At 37.6% G+C, this 16,516-nt stretch overlaps 1 protein-coding gene across 1 annotated transcript in view; it reads right to left on the bottom strand.

Annotated features, from left to right (window-relative positions):
* ZFAND3 (zinc finger, AN1-type domain 3) overlaps window positions 1–16,516 on the bottom strand; it is a 441,234-nt gene that overhangs the window by 131,116 nt on the left and 293,602 nt on the right. Inside the window, exon 3 of the mRNA XM_006860425.1 lies at window positions 14,795–14,977. Coding sequence (XP_006860487.1) covers window positions 14,795–14,977 — 183 coding nt within the window. The remainder of the gene's footprint in view (window positions 1–14,794; window positions 14,978–16,516) is intronic.

Genomic DNA, 16,516 nt, shown 5'->3' with positions numbered 1-16,516 from the left:
AGTTATATGTGTTTGATTTCAGTTTTTCAAACATAAATTTTCACCAAGAATTCTCATGACCAAAGGAGAGCTTCCCATATACTAAGATGCTGAAAAACACCTATCAACCAATACTCCAAAATGTGGTAAACCTTAAGAGGAATTAACAGTGACCGACAGCAAGTAGTAGTAAAATTTCAAGACACCACTGTATTTTTTTTCTTTGCAAACATTTTAATCTTTTTTTATACACAGGATTTGTGTATTCTTTTTTTTTTTTTTAACACGTGGTGGTGGTGGTGGTGGTGGTGATGTGCCATAGAGTCGGAACCGACTCATAGTGACCCTGTACAGGGTTCCCGAGGCTGTAAATCGTAGCACAATGGTTACCAATTGGGCTGTGAACCTTAAGGTCAGCAGTTCGAAACTACCAGCTGTTCTATGAGAAAAGATGAGGCTGCTTTCTGCTCCCGTTAAGATTTCCAGCCTCAGAAACCCTGTACAGGGTCGCTATGAGTTGGAACCGACTCCACAGCACATCACCACCACCGCCAAATCTTTAAGGGATCAAAAAGCCTATCTTTCTCCCACAGAACAGCTGGTAGTTTCGAACTGCTGACTTTAAGGTTTGCAAACCTAAAAATATATTTTCATTTAAATGTCCAAAGGGAACATTCTTCAAGCCAGCCTCCTACCCATAGGCACACAGCCTTACTAAGACACCATTGTCTTGAGGATCAAAACTAGTTCTCTTTTTGGGGAGGTTAAATGCCATCTGAGTAATAAAGCCAGTTCTATTTTTAGGTACTGTTTTGTTTCTCTTGTGACAAAGCATATTTAATATGGATATGAAATCAAGGGCTGTCACCTCTCCAATTTAGGCTTCACTTCTATTTCCAGGCTTAACTAAGACTCAACTCAGGTTTCTGCATTTGCATTTCACCATCCACACAAGCATGAGTCTCATAACAATATCAATGAAGAAACTACTCAGCACTGGGAAAGTTTAAGTTTTTATTTTTGACATAAGAAAGTTCAGGTTTCAAGACTGCTCTCATAAATCTTGACCTACCATCAGCCATTGAAAGAAGTTGCTTATACTTGTTTTTCATAAGAGACTTCAGAGAAAATGGAAAAAGACATCTGTTTTAGGCCATCGATAGTCCCGGGGCCTTTTTAAAGGACTATGAACCTAGGCACTCTTCTTCCCCAACTCTTTGTGAAGCCTCTCCTCATCTGTAACTGAACCATAGCAGACAATGTATGCAGAGTAACAGTGAATAAATGCTACTTTTGCATACCCTTCTTATGTTACTAAAGAGATCTCTTCTCTCCTTGCAACTCATAGTTGAAACTGTCATCAACTCAATCATGTGGTGAAGAATTTTTATTGGTATTTTGGAATTTTAAAAGTTATTCACCAACATGGCATTCTGTTCTATTTATTAAATTTAAACAATTATATTTTGCTGGATCAAAAAAATGAAGAGGTTTATAAAGTAATATAGCACATGAACACAAAATGTGAAGATACATTTAGTTTAGTTGTTTGTTTATTGGCACTGGCAGCTCTGTATTTTCAGAAAAAAGTTCACAAACAAAATGTATTCATGTAAAGTTAAAATGACTACTTCTAACACACGCAAATAGATGCCCCTCTTTTAACAGGATTTTTTTCAGATCCTTCTGTCATAGTAAAATTTACATTTTGTTTAAAGTCAGCAGAGTGTCACCCATTTCCTGTATCTATACAAAACCAGTATGACAACTGGAAAGGACTAAAGCTGTGTGAAGTGTGGTTGTTACTGTGACCTTTACTTTCACAGCTAAGTTCAGAGCATTTGATTTAATAAGAACATAATAATGATAATATATAACTATTTGCGAAGATGGAACAGTGATGATACTTCAAAATCTAGTCTGAACATCAATAATTTCATAATGTCATGGGTGCCCGAGGAAATTTTTATACAAAACTAACCTTTCAGATTTTCAGGACTCTTATGGAGCCTTGCAAATTAGTGCTAAAGGTGTGCTACTCTTCTCTCTTACCCTAGGGGGAAATTCAAGTGACTACCTATGAGCAAAAATTGTTACTTTAACACTTAGGTGGCTACTTGAAAAATCCCAAAAAAGAGAAAAAAAAAAAATCTGTCTCCTGTTGTTCCAAAATCTCTAAGGAGATGAACTGTCAATACTTCAAGACAACCAAATTTAAAAAGTTTTGCTCAAAAATACAAACAAAAAACTGCCTTTAACATTAGTTACTTTATCTTAGAGTTACTATTGTTGCTGTTAAGTGCCATCTAGTTGGTTCCGACTCACAGAGACCTGTATAGGCCGGTGGGTTTGAACTGCTGAACTTGTGGTTTGCAGTCCAGTGCTGATCCTACAGTGCCACACCAGGAGTTTATGAAACAGTAGTAAGTCATCATTTGAAATCATGTATAGGCAATGAAAAGCACCTCAAAACATGAAGTAGCTTTACAAAAGTTTAAATTTATTTTAAAAAAAGAAATGAAACTTTCTTAAATATTTTAATCAGACAGTACTAAAATACCAAGCACTGTGTTGTGTGCTCTGGGGTAAAGCAAAAGCAAAAACAAAACAAAAAACCACCCGTTGCTGCTAACTTGACTCTTACTTATGGAAACCCCTAATGTCTGAGTAGAACTGCACTCCAAAGTTGGCTGATTTTTTGAAGTACATCACCACGCCTTTCTTCACAGGTGCCTCTGGCTAGACTTGAACGTCCAACCTTTTGGTTAAGCAGCAGAGCAAGTTAATTGTTTGCACCACCCTGGCACTCACTCCAGGGCAGAGGAAAGCAACATAAAATAAATCCTCTGCTAATTTTGTTGTTGTTAATGTTAAGTGCCTCATAGCAAACCTGTAGGTTTTTGAGGAGAGGCTGTTGAGTTTGAACCACCAACCCTGCAGTCCAAACCAACCTTGGGATCTGGTAATTATCCTACAGCACCTCACCAGGACTCCAATACTAATTTTACACTCCTCCTTTCAATTGCTACAAAGAGGAGATGGCTTTCTTATGCCAGAGAGAATTATCCAAGACAGTATGTGATTACACAGACATTATAGGTAAGAAGTATAGAAATTCCTTGGGGGAAGAAATACATGTAAATGAAATGTTCTTGAGCTGGGTCTTGAAGAGTCTGAAAATGAAAAAAAAAAAAAAAAGATGATTGTCTTCTGGGCAAGTGAGGATCTAGTTGGTTCAGAGTTGAGCATCAGTAATGAGAGAATAAGCAGGTCACACAAAATGAGGGTCCAGATTCTGGAGTACAAAACTTGATATAAGATTAGAAATCTGATGATCAAACAGATAGTGACCAGTCAATGGTAAAATTTCCTTTTTGTTTTAAATGCTATCAATGAGAGTATCACCTGATAGGTTTACGGGCTGTGAAGACATTCCATGAAAAGAGAAAGTCTGGTGATTATGGCTGTCACCATGTGAGAATACAATGGTGGCACTGATAACTTCCCATGCCTTTACTATTTTCTAGTGAGTAAAGCAAAATCCAAAGACTTAACCCTTTGACCCTGTCTCAAGATCAGAGGATCATAAAAAAAGAAACTAGGAAAACAACATTACAGTAACTACAAGTAAATTATAATTTTTGCATTTAGTGCAAAATATACTCTAAAATCAAGGGCACCTTTAATGGAAAAACTTTTAAAAACAAAAAAATTATGACCAATTTTATTCCAATCAATTTAGAACTCTAGATGACATGGAAACTTTAGTAATAAGAAAGATCAAAACTGACTTAAAATGAGAAAATATAAGTAATTCAATCATCATTTAAGAAACTAAACCATTTTAATAAAGTTTATTTATACAGGGTCACTATGAGTTGGAACCAACTCGACAGCACTTAACAACACTTGGAAAAAAGGTTATCAGTCCAGTCAGTTTCATGACTAAGTCCTTCAAACTTTTAGAAACTATGAGATGTGACAGAAATCATATCAAAGCACAAGACAAAATAAAGACAGTATCAGAGCAGAGGAAAAAAAGACAGGGATGGTGTTCCAATCATATTTAAACATACACTTGTACAAAAATGAACTCAACTTATTGAAAAATATGTAAATTTGCATATAAAACAACACTCAGAATCAAGCAGCACACTAAAAGAACTAGCACGGCTTATTTCAAGGAACGTTAATAGTAACAATGGCACCTCAATCCAGTGAATAGATTTTGTGAGAAGTGATTATCCATTTGGCAAAAAATAAAGGTAGATCCTTATACTTATCACATAAAAAGGAATTCCAGATAAATTGAAGAGCTAAATGCAGAAACAAAAAGACCATAAAATTATTAAAACAATACAGAAAAATAATTTTACTCTTCTGTGGAGAAAGCTTCTAAGTAAGTCAAATCTAGAAGCCAAAATATCAACAGACTTTAATAAACAAAAATTTTAACTAATAGAATATATGGCACACAAATCAAAGCTAAAAGCCAACTAGCACACCAAAAGAAAATACCTGTAATATGTGTAAAAAGACTTACTATCTAGGATATAGGAAGTCACTACAAATCAGTAAGAAAAAGGCAGGTAATAAAAAATAAGCAAAGAATATGAATAGTAAAAAGCACAAGAGACATATAAATAGCAAATAAATATAGGAAAACAGTGCTCATCTCACTACCTGATAATGTAAGAAAAATGCATCAAAAGTGAGCTACACTTTTGTCCAAGGTGCCTCCCCCCTTCAAAAAATAGTAAATAAAAATGAAACAAAAAACTCACCTTATTATAGTGAAGTATGGGAAAGAATCACTCTCAAACACCATTCTTAGAGTACTAAGTAGTATATTAATTTGGGGGTTTACCATGAATATAAAATTTAAATACACATCTTCTCTGACTTACTCATTTTTCTGTTAGGTACTTATCATGAAAAAATGACCCATGTACCATTAGTCAAGTACAAAAATGTTCACTTCACAGGGTCTGTTAGAGTGAGATACTGGACACAGAGCCAAGGGTAAAGTATAAAAAAATCCTACTATGGAATGCTATCTATGCAACAGTTTAAAAAGCATTAAAAAGATTTCTATGTGCTTCCCTGGAAAGATTTCTAAAATGTTTCTTTGTTTTCTTAAAGCAAGCTACAAAAATAAAACAGCATGCTTTCGTTTATATAAAAATAAACAATACCTTGTATGTATGCAAACATGTCAATTGTTGTTGTTAAGTGCTGCTGAGTCAATTCCAACCCACAGTGACCCTGTATAGGGTTTCCGAGGAGTAGCAGTTCAAATGACTGCAGTTGCATAGAAAAAGAAGTTAGAGCCCCAAATGGATAAACGGGGAAATCCTTGAGTTACACAAACAAATGCTGGACTAGCTGAAAGGCTGATGGTTCAAACCCACCCAGTGGCACCTGGGAGGACTGGCCTGGTGATCTGTTTCTGAAGGGTCACAGACTTGAAAATCCTATGGAGCAGTTTTATTCTGTACATATGGGTTCTCAATAGGAACAAACAAAAACACATCATCTCCCAAAAAAATATTTGGTGAAGGTACGGGTGGTGTCAAAGGAGTAGTTTTGTTTTGTCCTATGTTGTTGTTGCTGTATGCTGTCAAATTAGTTCTGACTCAGAGCAACCCTGTATAGGGTTTCCGAGGAGTGGCTGGTGGGTTTGAACCATCAACTGTGTATTTAGTAGTCCAGTGCTTATCCTACAGTGCCACACCAGGACTCTGTAATCATGCTTTACTGTGTACTTAAAAATACTCTAGTTTTTATTTTCTTTTTAATATTTAAAAGGAAAAAAACAAGCCAGCAAATAAATAATTTTATCCATGGTTTTGCTTTAATTTGGTTCTTGTTTTGATAAGAAATAGACGGTCAGATGACACTACAAGTACTTAAAGTTCCTACCCAGGTAACATTAATATAATAGAAATTATTTCTACTTAAAAAAAACCCCAAAAAACCACAAAAGCACTGCTGACGTGCTAAAGTCCTGCACTTTGACAGGGATTAATTTAATGATCCCATACATTGATTCCTGGTGAATTGTAGCCATTCAATTCAATATAGTACATAACTGTACATCATCATACTATACTGCAAAGTATCAATCTTTTTAGAGCATGGCCCTAATAAAAACAGCATGCTTTACAAAACCAACATCACGATAAATAAACTCACTAGGGGGTAGGGGTGGGGGCAGAAACACCTTTAAATTAAAATCAAAAGAGACATTTAAAGTTTGGGCATTCTTCATTATGCGAAAGAATCTTCCACTTTGAGACTATTATATATCAGAAAAGCTCCATCTGTTGTATAATTATCTCTGATAAATGGCCTGATGCTTCGAGCTTCATTAGAGAAAAGGGAAGAGAAAGCCACACAGAGAGAACTGTAAATAAATCTCCCCACCATATTTCACTTGAAACCAGTCCAGCAGGAAGTCATAAAAAAATTTTTAATAGATAGTGGTTTCTAAATGCGCTACTAGAAGAAGCCAGTCTGCTTCCCAATATCTGGTCTTCTGAAGCTGGTAGCATCTTAAAAAGGGGGAACTGATTTCATTTAGGAATTATTAGAAATGTCATTGGTAAAAGCAAACAATCAAAGAAACTAAATAATAAAATCACCTGGTGATAGAGATGTTAATTTTCCAAGGAAAGATAAGCTTGTCAGACAGCAATAAAGACACCTAGACAAGCCCAACACATCCTCAAAGATTCAAGGGCAGTCTAGCAAGAAAGCCTGTGAAGATCAGCTACCTTTTGTTGTTGTTGTTGTTGTTTTAAATAACTCTTCAGAGGGAAGTAAGGTTATCACCAGGAACCAGCTTCCAAGGAAATAATGTTGTTGTTGTTAAGTGCTGAGTTCTGGCCCTGCTATATGATTTAAGACAGATCACCATCCAAACCTCCTTTTCTTCATCTGTAATACAGGAGGGAGAACACCTGTCTTACCTATGTTGTACACGGTCAGGATGATCCAGGTGCAAAATGTTTTGTATAATTGTTGATGTTAAATGCCGTCGAGTCGGTTCCGACCCATAGTGACCTTGAATAGCAGTTGGCAAGTTCTTTTCTTTAAAGAGCCTCTGTAACAACTCTGTACCCGACTTTCATATTATAACACAAGGTAGCCACAGAATACTCAAACAATGGCTGTGTTCGAATAAAACTTCATTTATGGATACTGAAATGTGAATTTAATATAATTTTAACGGCTAATTCTTTTAACCATTAAGAATGTACAAACCATTCTTCAGTTCTTAGCCTATACTGAAACATGTGATGGGCTAGATTTGGCCTACAGGCTGTTATCTTGTAGCTAGTTATAGTGTAGTGAATTCTTTCATAAGGATCTTCTACCCACAGTCATTGTTACTTCCACCAAATGTTTTTGCCCCTGCTGGGTCTAGGTAAGAGAAAGTGGTAGACTATGCTGATAGGATTATATATGATTCAGTTGAGAGCGGTTACCAGCGTTCATTGTAATTGTAAAAACCTGGAACTCTAACATGGGTATGAAATGAATCCATCTTAGAAGGAGGAGTGGAGCTCTCACTACCAACAAGAAGAGCCAGGAATGGAGTGCGTCCTTTGAACCTCAAGAATCCTGCACACTAAACCTCCTCACCCCAAGAACAGAATTCTGTGACTCCAGAGAGTGTAGTAGTAGCAAAACCAATAGCCAGAGCACAAGGCAGAGTGGTGTGCTTCTCAGCCCACAGAGCAAGCAAAGCTGAGTTTGCAAAGTGGGACACTCCCAGCACATAACTGGGGAAGCTAGGTTTGCTGACTTGTGGAGCTAAAGGTTTATGGTGGAGTGACATGTCCTTTGAGCATTTCTCAGCAGCCCTAGAAAGCTTTCTAACGTTGTCCAGGCAGAGAGAAAGGTTGTCTGTGATTAAGGCTAAAGAGAGGCTGTCCTGACTGAAAGACCTGTGCCCTACACATTTCCTGATTCTGTACTGTAACTTTGTAACTGCCCTAATCAATTCCACAACTGAGAGTATGTTGCCTGAGTTCTATGTAGCCACTGCAATGAATTATCAAACCTAGCTGAGTAGAGAGGGTTATAGGACGATAGTTTGGTGCCACACTTTTTATACTAGTTATACCATGTTGTGGTTATGTGCCATTGAAATTATTCCAAATCCTAACAACCCTTTAGGGCAGGGGTAGGGAACCTTTTTTCTAACAATATTTATAACATCATTTGCAGGTCACATAAAATTATCAAATTAAAAACTGTTGTTGTTGTTGTTGTCAGGTGCCATCGAGTCGGAACCGACTCATAGCGACCCCATGCACAGCAGAATGAAACAATGTCCGATCCTGGGTCAACCTCACTACCACTGCCACACTTGATGCCATCAATGATGCCACCTGGCTGATCCATCTCGTTAGGGTCTTCCTCTTTTTCTCTGACCCTCCACCTTACCCAGCCTGACATCCTTCTCTAGCAACTGTTCCCTCCTGACAATATGTCCAAAGTATGAGAGACGAAGCTTAGCCATCCTGGCCTCCAAGGATCACTCTGGCTGCACTTCTTCCAAAACAGATCTATTGGTTCTTTTGGCAGCCCACGGCACTTTTCAGTATTCTCCTCCAACACTACAACTCAAAGGCATCAATTCTTCTACGATCTTCCTTATTCACTGTCCAGCTTTCGCATCCATATGAGGTTACTGAAAATACCATGGCTTGGGTCAGGCGCACCTTAGTCCTCAAGCTGATATCTTTGCTCTTCAACACTTTAAAAAATTTCTGTGCAGCAGATTTGCCTATTGCAATATGTCGTCTGATCTCGTAACTGCTGCTTCTGCAAATGTTGATAGTTGATCCAAGAAGAATGAAGTCCTTGACAACCTCAATCTTTCCTCCATTGATAAGAATGTTGTTTATTGGTCCAGTGGTGAGGATTTTTGTTTACTCGACATTAAAAATTAGGCTGCTATATTTGGTCAAATAATTAACTCATCCCTAATATGCAAGGTCGGGCGGTTCAAGCTCACCAGCTGCTCCTTGGAAACCCTATACAGGGTGGCTATGGGTTTGAATCGACTCGACAGCACTTAACAACAACAACAATGTGATGTCTGGAACTGTGGTTGCCTTGGGCAGGATCAGACCAAATGATTTCTCAGGTCTTGTATGGCCCACAGAGTCCTGGTACGATGCTCCAGGATAATGCACTGCACTGCAAGGTTGGTTTAAACTGCCAAGATCTGCAGTTCAAACATTACCAGTCCCTCCTCAAAAACCCTAGACAGGAGTAAGTGACTCAACGGCACATAACAATATATGACCCCTGCTACGGGGAACTGCCCCATAGAGTTTCCTAGGCTATAATCTCTACAGAGGAGCCTTGGTGACACAGTGGTTAAACACTCAGCTGCTAGGGACACTAGGAGTTGGAATTAACTAAGGCCAATCAGTTTTTGGAGTCCTGGTGTGGCGCTGTGGGTTAATGCGCCAGACTGCAAAGCCGTTTGAAATTCAAGGTCGGTTGCTCAAGCTCACCAGCTGCTACTCAGAAACCCCATACAAGGTCGCTATGGGTCGGAACAGACTCTACAGCACACTTAACAACAACAAGGGTGTTTAACAGATTCTTTACAAGAGCTTACCACCAGTTCGTCTTTCCTGCAGTTCAAGTTAGTGGGCTTGGACTGCTGACCTTTCTGTTAGCAGCACTGAACCACTGCACCACCAGAGATTCTTGTTGTAAACCATAGTTTCATATACAAGGAAGCTTCAAAAATTAAAAAATTCTATTACCTTTTAATTCCATTGTTCAACGAACTTTTTGAAGCCCCCCTCATGTCAACAAGTTCCTCTTAATATGTTTCTGTTAAGTGCTGGTGAGTTGGTTCCAACCCATAGCAACCCTGTATAGGGTTTCTGAGGAGCAACTGGTGAGCTTGAACCACTGACCTTGCAGTTCAAATGACTTTGCAGTCTGGTGCATTAACCCCCAGTGCCACACCAGGACTCTTAACATGCAGGCCCTCTTTAATGGCTAGTTTGTTGTTGATAAGTGCCATTATGTCGATCCCAACTCACAGCGACCCTGTCTAGGGTTTCTGAGGAGCGGCTGGTGGGTTTAAACTGGCGACCATGCTAGATTAGAATGTGAGAATATTTGAAAACAAGCCACCCCCTCTTTTTTTTCCCCATTAATCTTCCTTAGTAGCAGGTATAGGTTCTTTCCCTCTCCTGTCTATAGAGAAAACAGACCGGCCAAATCCTGTCTAACACCTTAATTTCCATCCAATATGCTAGTGGGACTGGGAAAATACACACACAGAGGCAACCTAGGTAGGCAAGTACATTGTAAAGCTCCCAAGTAGGTCATGAGGTATGACAAGACAGCTAACTTACAAAAGAAATGAAGTCAAGGGCATTTTCTTATCTAGTATGCCCAGTGTGATTCCAGAATTCTTATCTAGAGCCTGGCACCAGGCTTTTTTCAAAAGTTGGGTCAAGAAAGTTTAACTGTAAGATGAACACACAATGTTTTAATACAGAGAAAAATAATGTCACCAGGAAAAGAGAATGGATCTGAAGTTTGTAGAATTAGACTTCCCTAAGGGGTCCGGTCCTGCTGTGGTGTTATATAATAAGCAATTGCCTAACTATTCAAACTATCAGTTGCTCCTTGAAAACTCTATACATAGATAACACCAGATAACAAGCCTGAGTCTACTCAAAATTCTCTTCATTTGTTTGGACTTCACACTTTGTCATTTGTCATGTGAATGATTATTGTGACTTCTTATGAAAAGGCATGCCTCCAGAGAAAATATTTCAGTCCTATGGATATAATTTAATTTCCAGTCCCTATTATAATGATTTTGCAGGATGGAATTAAAAAAGTAACTTTTGGTTATGATTTGAGTTTCCACACACTTAAATACTGGAAGAAAATGTGCTGATTGTTGTCAACACAAATATTTCTATTCTCTATGACAGTTGTATTTAACACTGTGAATTAACTGAATAAAAACACAAATGTCTATTAAAATTCACTAATGCTTGAATTTCAATTGTAGCTCTGACATCTACTAGTATACAACCATAGGAAAGAATATGTCACTTTGAAGTCGAAGGTGCACTTGACCGAACTGCCTCATATGCATGTGAAAGCTGAACAATAATAAGTGGAAGAATCAGAGCACCAAGGAGCCAGCCAGCCGTTTCCACAGCAGAGAAGACTTTAAGAACTGTTTAACCCTTAGAGAACTGTTTCAACTCCAGAGACATTCTGCTGCTTTGCTTGTCAGGCATGGGGAATGGGGAGTTAATAGATGCTACTGATTTTGCAATCGTCCATCAACCATCGTAGGTTTTATTGCCTGTTAAAGTTTTCAGAAGGTAGGCAAATCATTGCGGTGCCGGGCCCTTAAACGTGCCATGTGTCTTTGCTCTCATGTCAAGAATCATTGCACTAATAGGAATTGTTACCTTTCTTTGCCCTGCCCACCATGTAAATCAACTGTGTAGGGATATTAGTCTCACTCATACGATCCAAGAGTAAATAGATAAAGGTTTACAAAAGAGACTAAAATGCTTTAGAGAAAGGAAGATCACTTCAGGGAAATAAGACCCAATATATCCAGATTATACTCCCAACTAAGGTTATTCATGGTATATATAAGTAGATTTGTGTTATCTTTCAGTAATCCAGAACTTGATTGGAACTTAATTCAACAGCATTTTATGAGGTTGTGGAATAATATCCACTTGTCTGTGGATAGTCATCAGCTACATGCTCAAATTTCTGATATAAGTAATTCTCAAAGTGAGCACTGAGTGGCTACTAATTTGCTACCCCTGCTAGAGAGTAAGATCCCCTAAGAACTTGATTGAACCTCAGCATAGTGATCCTGCTTGGTCACCTTAGAGCAGGCGGTGGGCTGGCAACGTCTTGCATATGGGGTCCCCAGCCGATCTCCTCCCTCCCTGCCTTCCTCGGATGGTGGCTGTTTATGCTGGACGTGTGGCCAGAGACGAGTAAGGATCACGTGGTACCTCGGCAACCTAAGACAGAGCCATTGCCATGCTGCAATGAGTTTCAATGACTGGTAAGACTGAGGAATTCGCACTGACCGCCTAAGACAGGCAGCGTCCCTTAAACAAACAATAAATAAGGGGGAATCTGATGCAGACTGTGCAGACCCGGTCAGGTGGTCAAGACCCTGTGGGCCCAAGCGTTGTTGACCGTCCAAACCACAGGCTCTGAGGATCAGACTTTAGCCACCTAGTAGACATAGCAAACTGTCCCTCATCTGATTATTCAGTAATGCCTGTTAGCAATCTCATACATGAGCCCTGGATATCCACAGAAAATGTAAAAACCTTCCCTAAAAGCCAAGACTGTAAATTCCAAAAAGGCAAGTTCCTCCCCACACACCACCCCCACAAAAAAAAAAAAAAAAAAAGTTAAAGAGGATAGAGAGAAACACTGTAAACTGATGATATATGGAGGGGATAATAATCAATGTAATGAAACAAGCTATATGAATGGTTAAATGTGAAGCTGATGATGTGCCCTGTAAAATAAAAACATTAAATAAAAATAAATAAATAAGTGGAAGAATCGATGCTCTTTAATTATGTTGTTGGTGAAGAATATTGAAAGCACCATGGACTGCAAAGATAACAAACCAATCTGTTTTGGAAGAAGTAGTTAGAATGTTCCTTAAGAGACAAGAATGGCAAGACTTCATCTCACCTATTGTGGACAGGTTACCAGGAGGGGCCAATCCTTGAGAAGAGATATCATGCATGGTAAAGTATAGGATTAGCAAAACAGAAGACGACCTGAAATGGATTGGCACAGTGGCTGTGACAATGGGCTCAAACATACAAAAACTGTGAGCATAGGACAGTATTTTTTTCTGTTGTACACAGGGTTGCTATGGGATCACGGTCAACTCAACAGCACCTAACAATATCAACAATGCGAGCACATGAGGCCCAATCGACACTCCAATAGGTGAGATTCTGACCTACCAGAAGTTCTTACCCTAATGGTTAAGTGAGTGTTCAGTAATGTTTTATGGAGAATTGCATGGATATGGATGGTTATTTTTCTGAGAAAAAAATTAATCAGCTCTTCAGTAAAGTTCAAATATATTTTTGAAAACAAAATAAAACTAGTTGCTTTAACATTACCAGCGTCATTTTCATCTCAGTCCTCTCTTAAATGATGTCTATTCCTGACCCTGACCCTTAATCAATAAGTTATCATATTTTTAAAGTTTCCTTTCTATAAGGTTATTTCAGTATGATCCTTCTCATTTTTAATACTGCCAGGTTAACTTTCATAACTTGAGCTGCTGTCTACAATGCCTTCCCATTCCCTTTGTCCATGTTTAACACCATTTCTTCCATTAAGGCAATTCCTTCTTCAATCACCTTTTAAATTTGTTAATATGTTCAGTATAATAAAATCATATATTGTTGTTGTTGTTGTTATGTGCCGTGAAGTGAGTTCCGACTCATAACGACTGCACAGGGTTTCTGAGGCTGTAAATCTTTACAGGAGCAGAAAGCCTCATCTTTCTCCCACAGAACAGCTGGTAGTTTAGAATTGATGACCGTGAGATTAGCAGCCTGATTCATAACCACTATGCTACCAGAGCTCCTTAAAATAATATATTAGGATTTCTTAATCTTGGCATTACTGATGTGTCAGGTGATAAACTTTTTTGTTTAAGTGCTGTCCTGTGCTATGCAAGATCTCTAGCAACATCCCCAGTCTCCAGACAATGCTAAATGTCCAGGGGATGGGAGGAAGGGCAAAATCAATCCTGGTTGAGAATAACAATTACATTTAATTTCTGCCTGCTGAATTAATTCCTTGAGGACAGGAACTATATCCTTTATTTTTATATTGTCAATATCAACTAGTACAGGTTTGGATAAACATCTGTTGTCAACTAATCTTTCTAAAGTTAGCAGACAGAACATTACGACTTCCCACATTCTAAATATGTCAAGATATTCATTAAACGTGAAACACTAAACTTTTACCTGTTGAATAAAAGTGAAAAACTTCTATGTACTAACATCCACACAATTTTATAGCAAATACTGTCACTTACTATTGTACCTCAATGGAGATGTTTCTAGCATCGTAATGATTAAGTGGACAATGAACTTCCTTTGGGGTCAGAGATTACAACAATATTCTTCAACTGAAGACTTACAACAAAAGAGTGACATAAACCATGTCCTCCTCCATTCAAATACCCTATATTCTAGGATGAATGTAGTGTTATTATCTCACTTAAGTACCTAGACACATTCAAGGTCTAGTTTGTGCACAACTTAAGATATCAATCCAAAGTTCCTAAATCAGGGTTAAGTTTCATAGACCAGAGATTCTTAACTACATTAAAATCCTCTGCAGAGTTAAAAAAAAAGAAAGAAAGAAAGAAACAAAACATCCCTGGGCCTCACTCCAAACCAATTAAATCAGACTACTTAGGGAATGGTGAATATTAAAATTGTTTAAAAAATCTCCAGTGGATTCTAATATGCACAGCTAGGGTTGAGTCACTGCCTTAGACTGATTCAAACCTTGAAAGTTAATATAAAAAGTTATCTATCTTTTATAAGATCTATGGAATAACTGATATTCTCAAACTTGCTGACATTTGGAATTGTATATGAATACTTATTCTACATTAAAATAACTGCTGTTTCTTGTCCAGGACTAGACATCACCAGGTAACTCATGACACGGGTTTTGGGGTGTTCTCCCAAGCAGCTCACAGTATCTGGGTACTTACACTCCTCTTTACTTGGTGAAGTTACATTCAGTTCTGTCGGAAGCGGCTGCTGGCTGGAACTAAGAGTTGGCGAGGTTATCGAGGTATTGTTGTTGTCACTGGTGGTCTCTTCGGAAAACAAGTCTGACTGGCTGTTACTTGTACTTGGAGCAGAATCATCGTCTGGTTGTTTCTTTTGAAAATCTGAAGCAAAGGAATGAGAAAACTCATTTAATCAATCTCGTTAGTTATTATGAAATAGTATAAATTAGTATATAAAGATTTAATGCACTAACTGCAATAATGAAGATGAATCTGTCTGACAAAAAACCAAGATGGAACTGATCAAAACATAGAATACTGGCAGAAGGTGGCTGAAGCGAAGCTTTTTAAGGTCCTTGTATTGTGTGTCTTTACACTGTTCAAAAGAATGTTATAGACTTTGCAAAGTCAAAGGTGTATGTTAAAAATTTAAAGATAACAAGTAGGAGGAAAAAAGGAATACACGAAAGTTACAAACCAATAGATAATATAGGTAAGAAAGAAAACGACAGCAGAAAAATAGGAGAGTAAGTGTAAAATGTTAAAAATGGTAATCACTGTCGACAAACTAATCAGCTAATAGAGGAAAAACCCCAGACTGACTAAATATAATTTATGACAGACACACTGAAAACATAGGAATAAAAAAAATTTTAAACTGTATTAAAAAAAAAAAAAACCACAGACAAATACAAATAAATAGAGAGTCAATAACAGCTATAGTAATATCCAAAAATGTTGAGTTTAAGGCAAAAAAAAAAAAAATTAATGCAAGAATCATCATACAATGGTAACAAAAACAACTCATCAGGGAGATAAAACAATTCAAAATGTACAACAAGGAACTGGATTGCAAACCAAGGTCCCTGATTCTAGCCTGCCACCCACTCTACGGGAGAAAGATGAGACTTTCTGCTCCCGAGAAGATTTAAAACCTCAGTAACCCTATACAGGGTCACCATGAGTCAGAAAACAACTTGATGGTACTTAGCAACAACAATATACTTATTTACTGTTCTTCAAAATATGCAAAGTGAACATGGTTACATTTGTGGAAAACTGACAAATTTACTTTCACAATGGGAAGACTTTAATATACCTTCCTCAGACAAAGTAATAAGTAAAATTAGAGAAGATTAATAGACTCCTATAGCCGCAAACAATGAATGATATTCAATCCCAAGTGGAATATTGATAAAAACTGACTCAAACCTGGAAAATCTTGACCACATAGTAAGTTATAAAGCAAGAGTCTCAATCAATATCAAAGAATGAAGTAAGATACAGATAACAGTATCTGTCTATATAGCAATGGTTAAGTTAAAATTTGACAGAACGTTTTCAGTATTTGGAAATTTATTGCAGCACTGGAAATAAAAAAATACATTTTAAACTCAAGTCAAATTAAAAAACTATAAAATTATAAAATATTTCTAATCAAATGATCAAGAAAACTACTATAAAATAGTATCTAGTAAAGCTGCATATACATTTCCTACAACCCAATACCTTGAGATAGACACATACTTAAAAACTAACTACTCAGGCACAATAACCCTTTGAAGTGAAATAATGGTTTGGTCTAAAGACAATGACCAGGTCCTACCTGCACAATCTCCAGCCCATGTTTGTCAAACTCCTTTGATGCTCACATACTTTTTTTGTTTTACTTTGTGAATCTGTAGTTGGACACATGTACGT

The sequence above is a fragment of the Chrysochloris asiatica genome, unplaced genomic scaffold, assembly GCF_000296735.1.
Source record: "Chrysochloris asiatica unplaced genomic scaffold, ChrAsi1.0 scaffold00038, whole genome shotgun sequence".
In the NCBI taxonomy this organism is placed as follows: domain Eukaryota; kingdom Metazoa; phylum Chordata; class Mammalia; order Afrosoricida; family Chrysochloridae; genus Chrysochloris; species Chrysochloris asiatica.
This window is presented reverse-complemented; position numbering and strand designations above follow the sequence as displayed.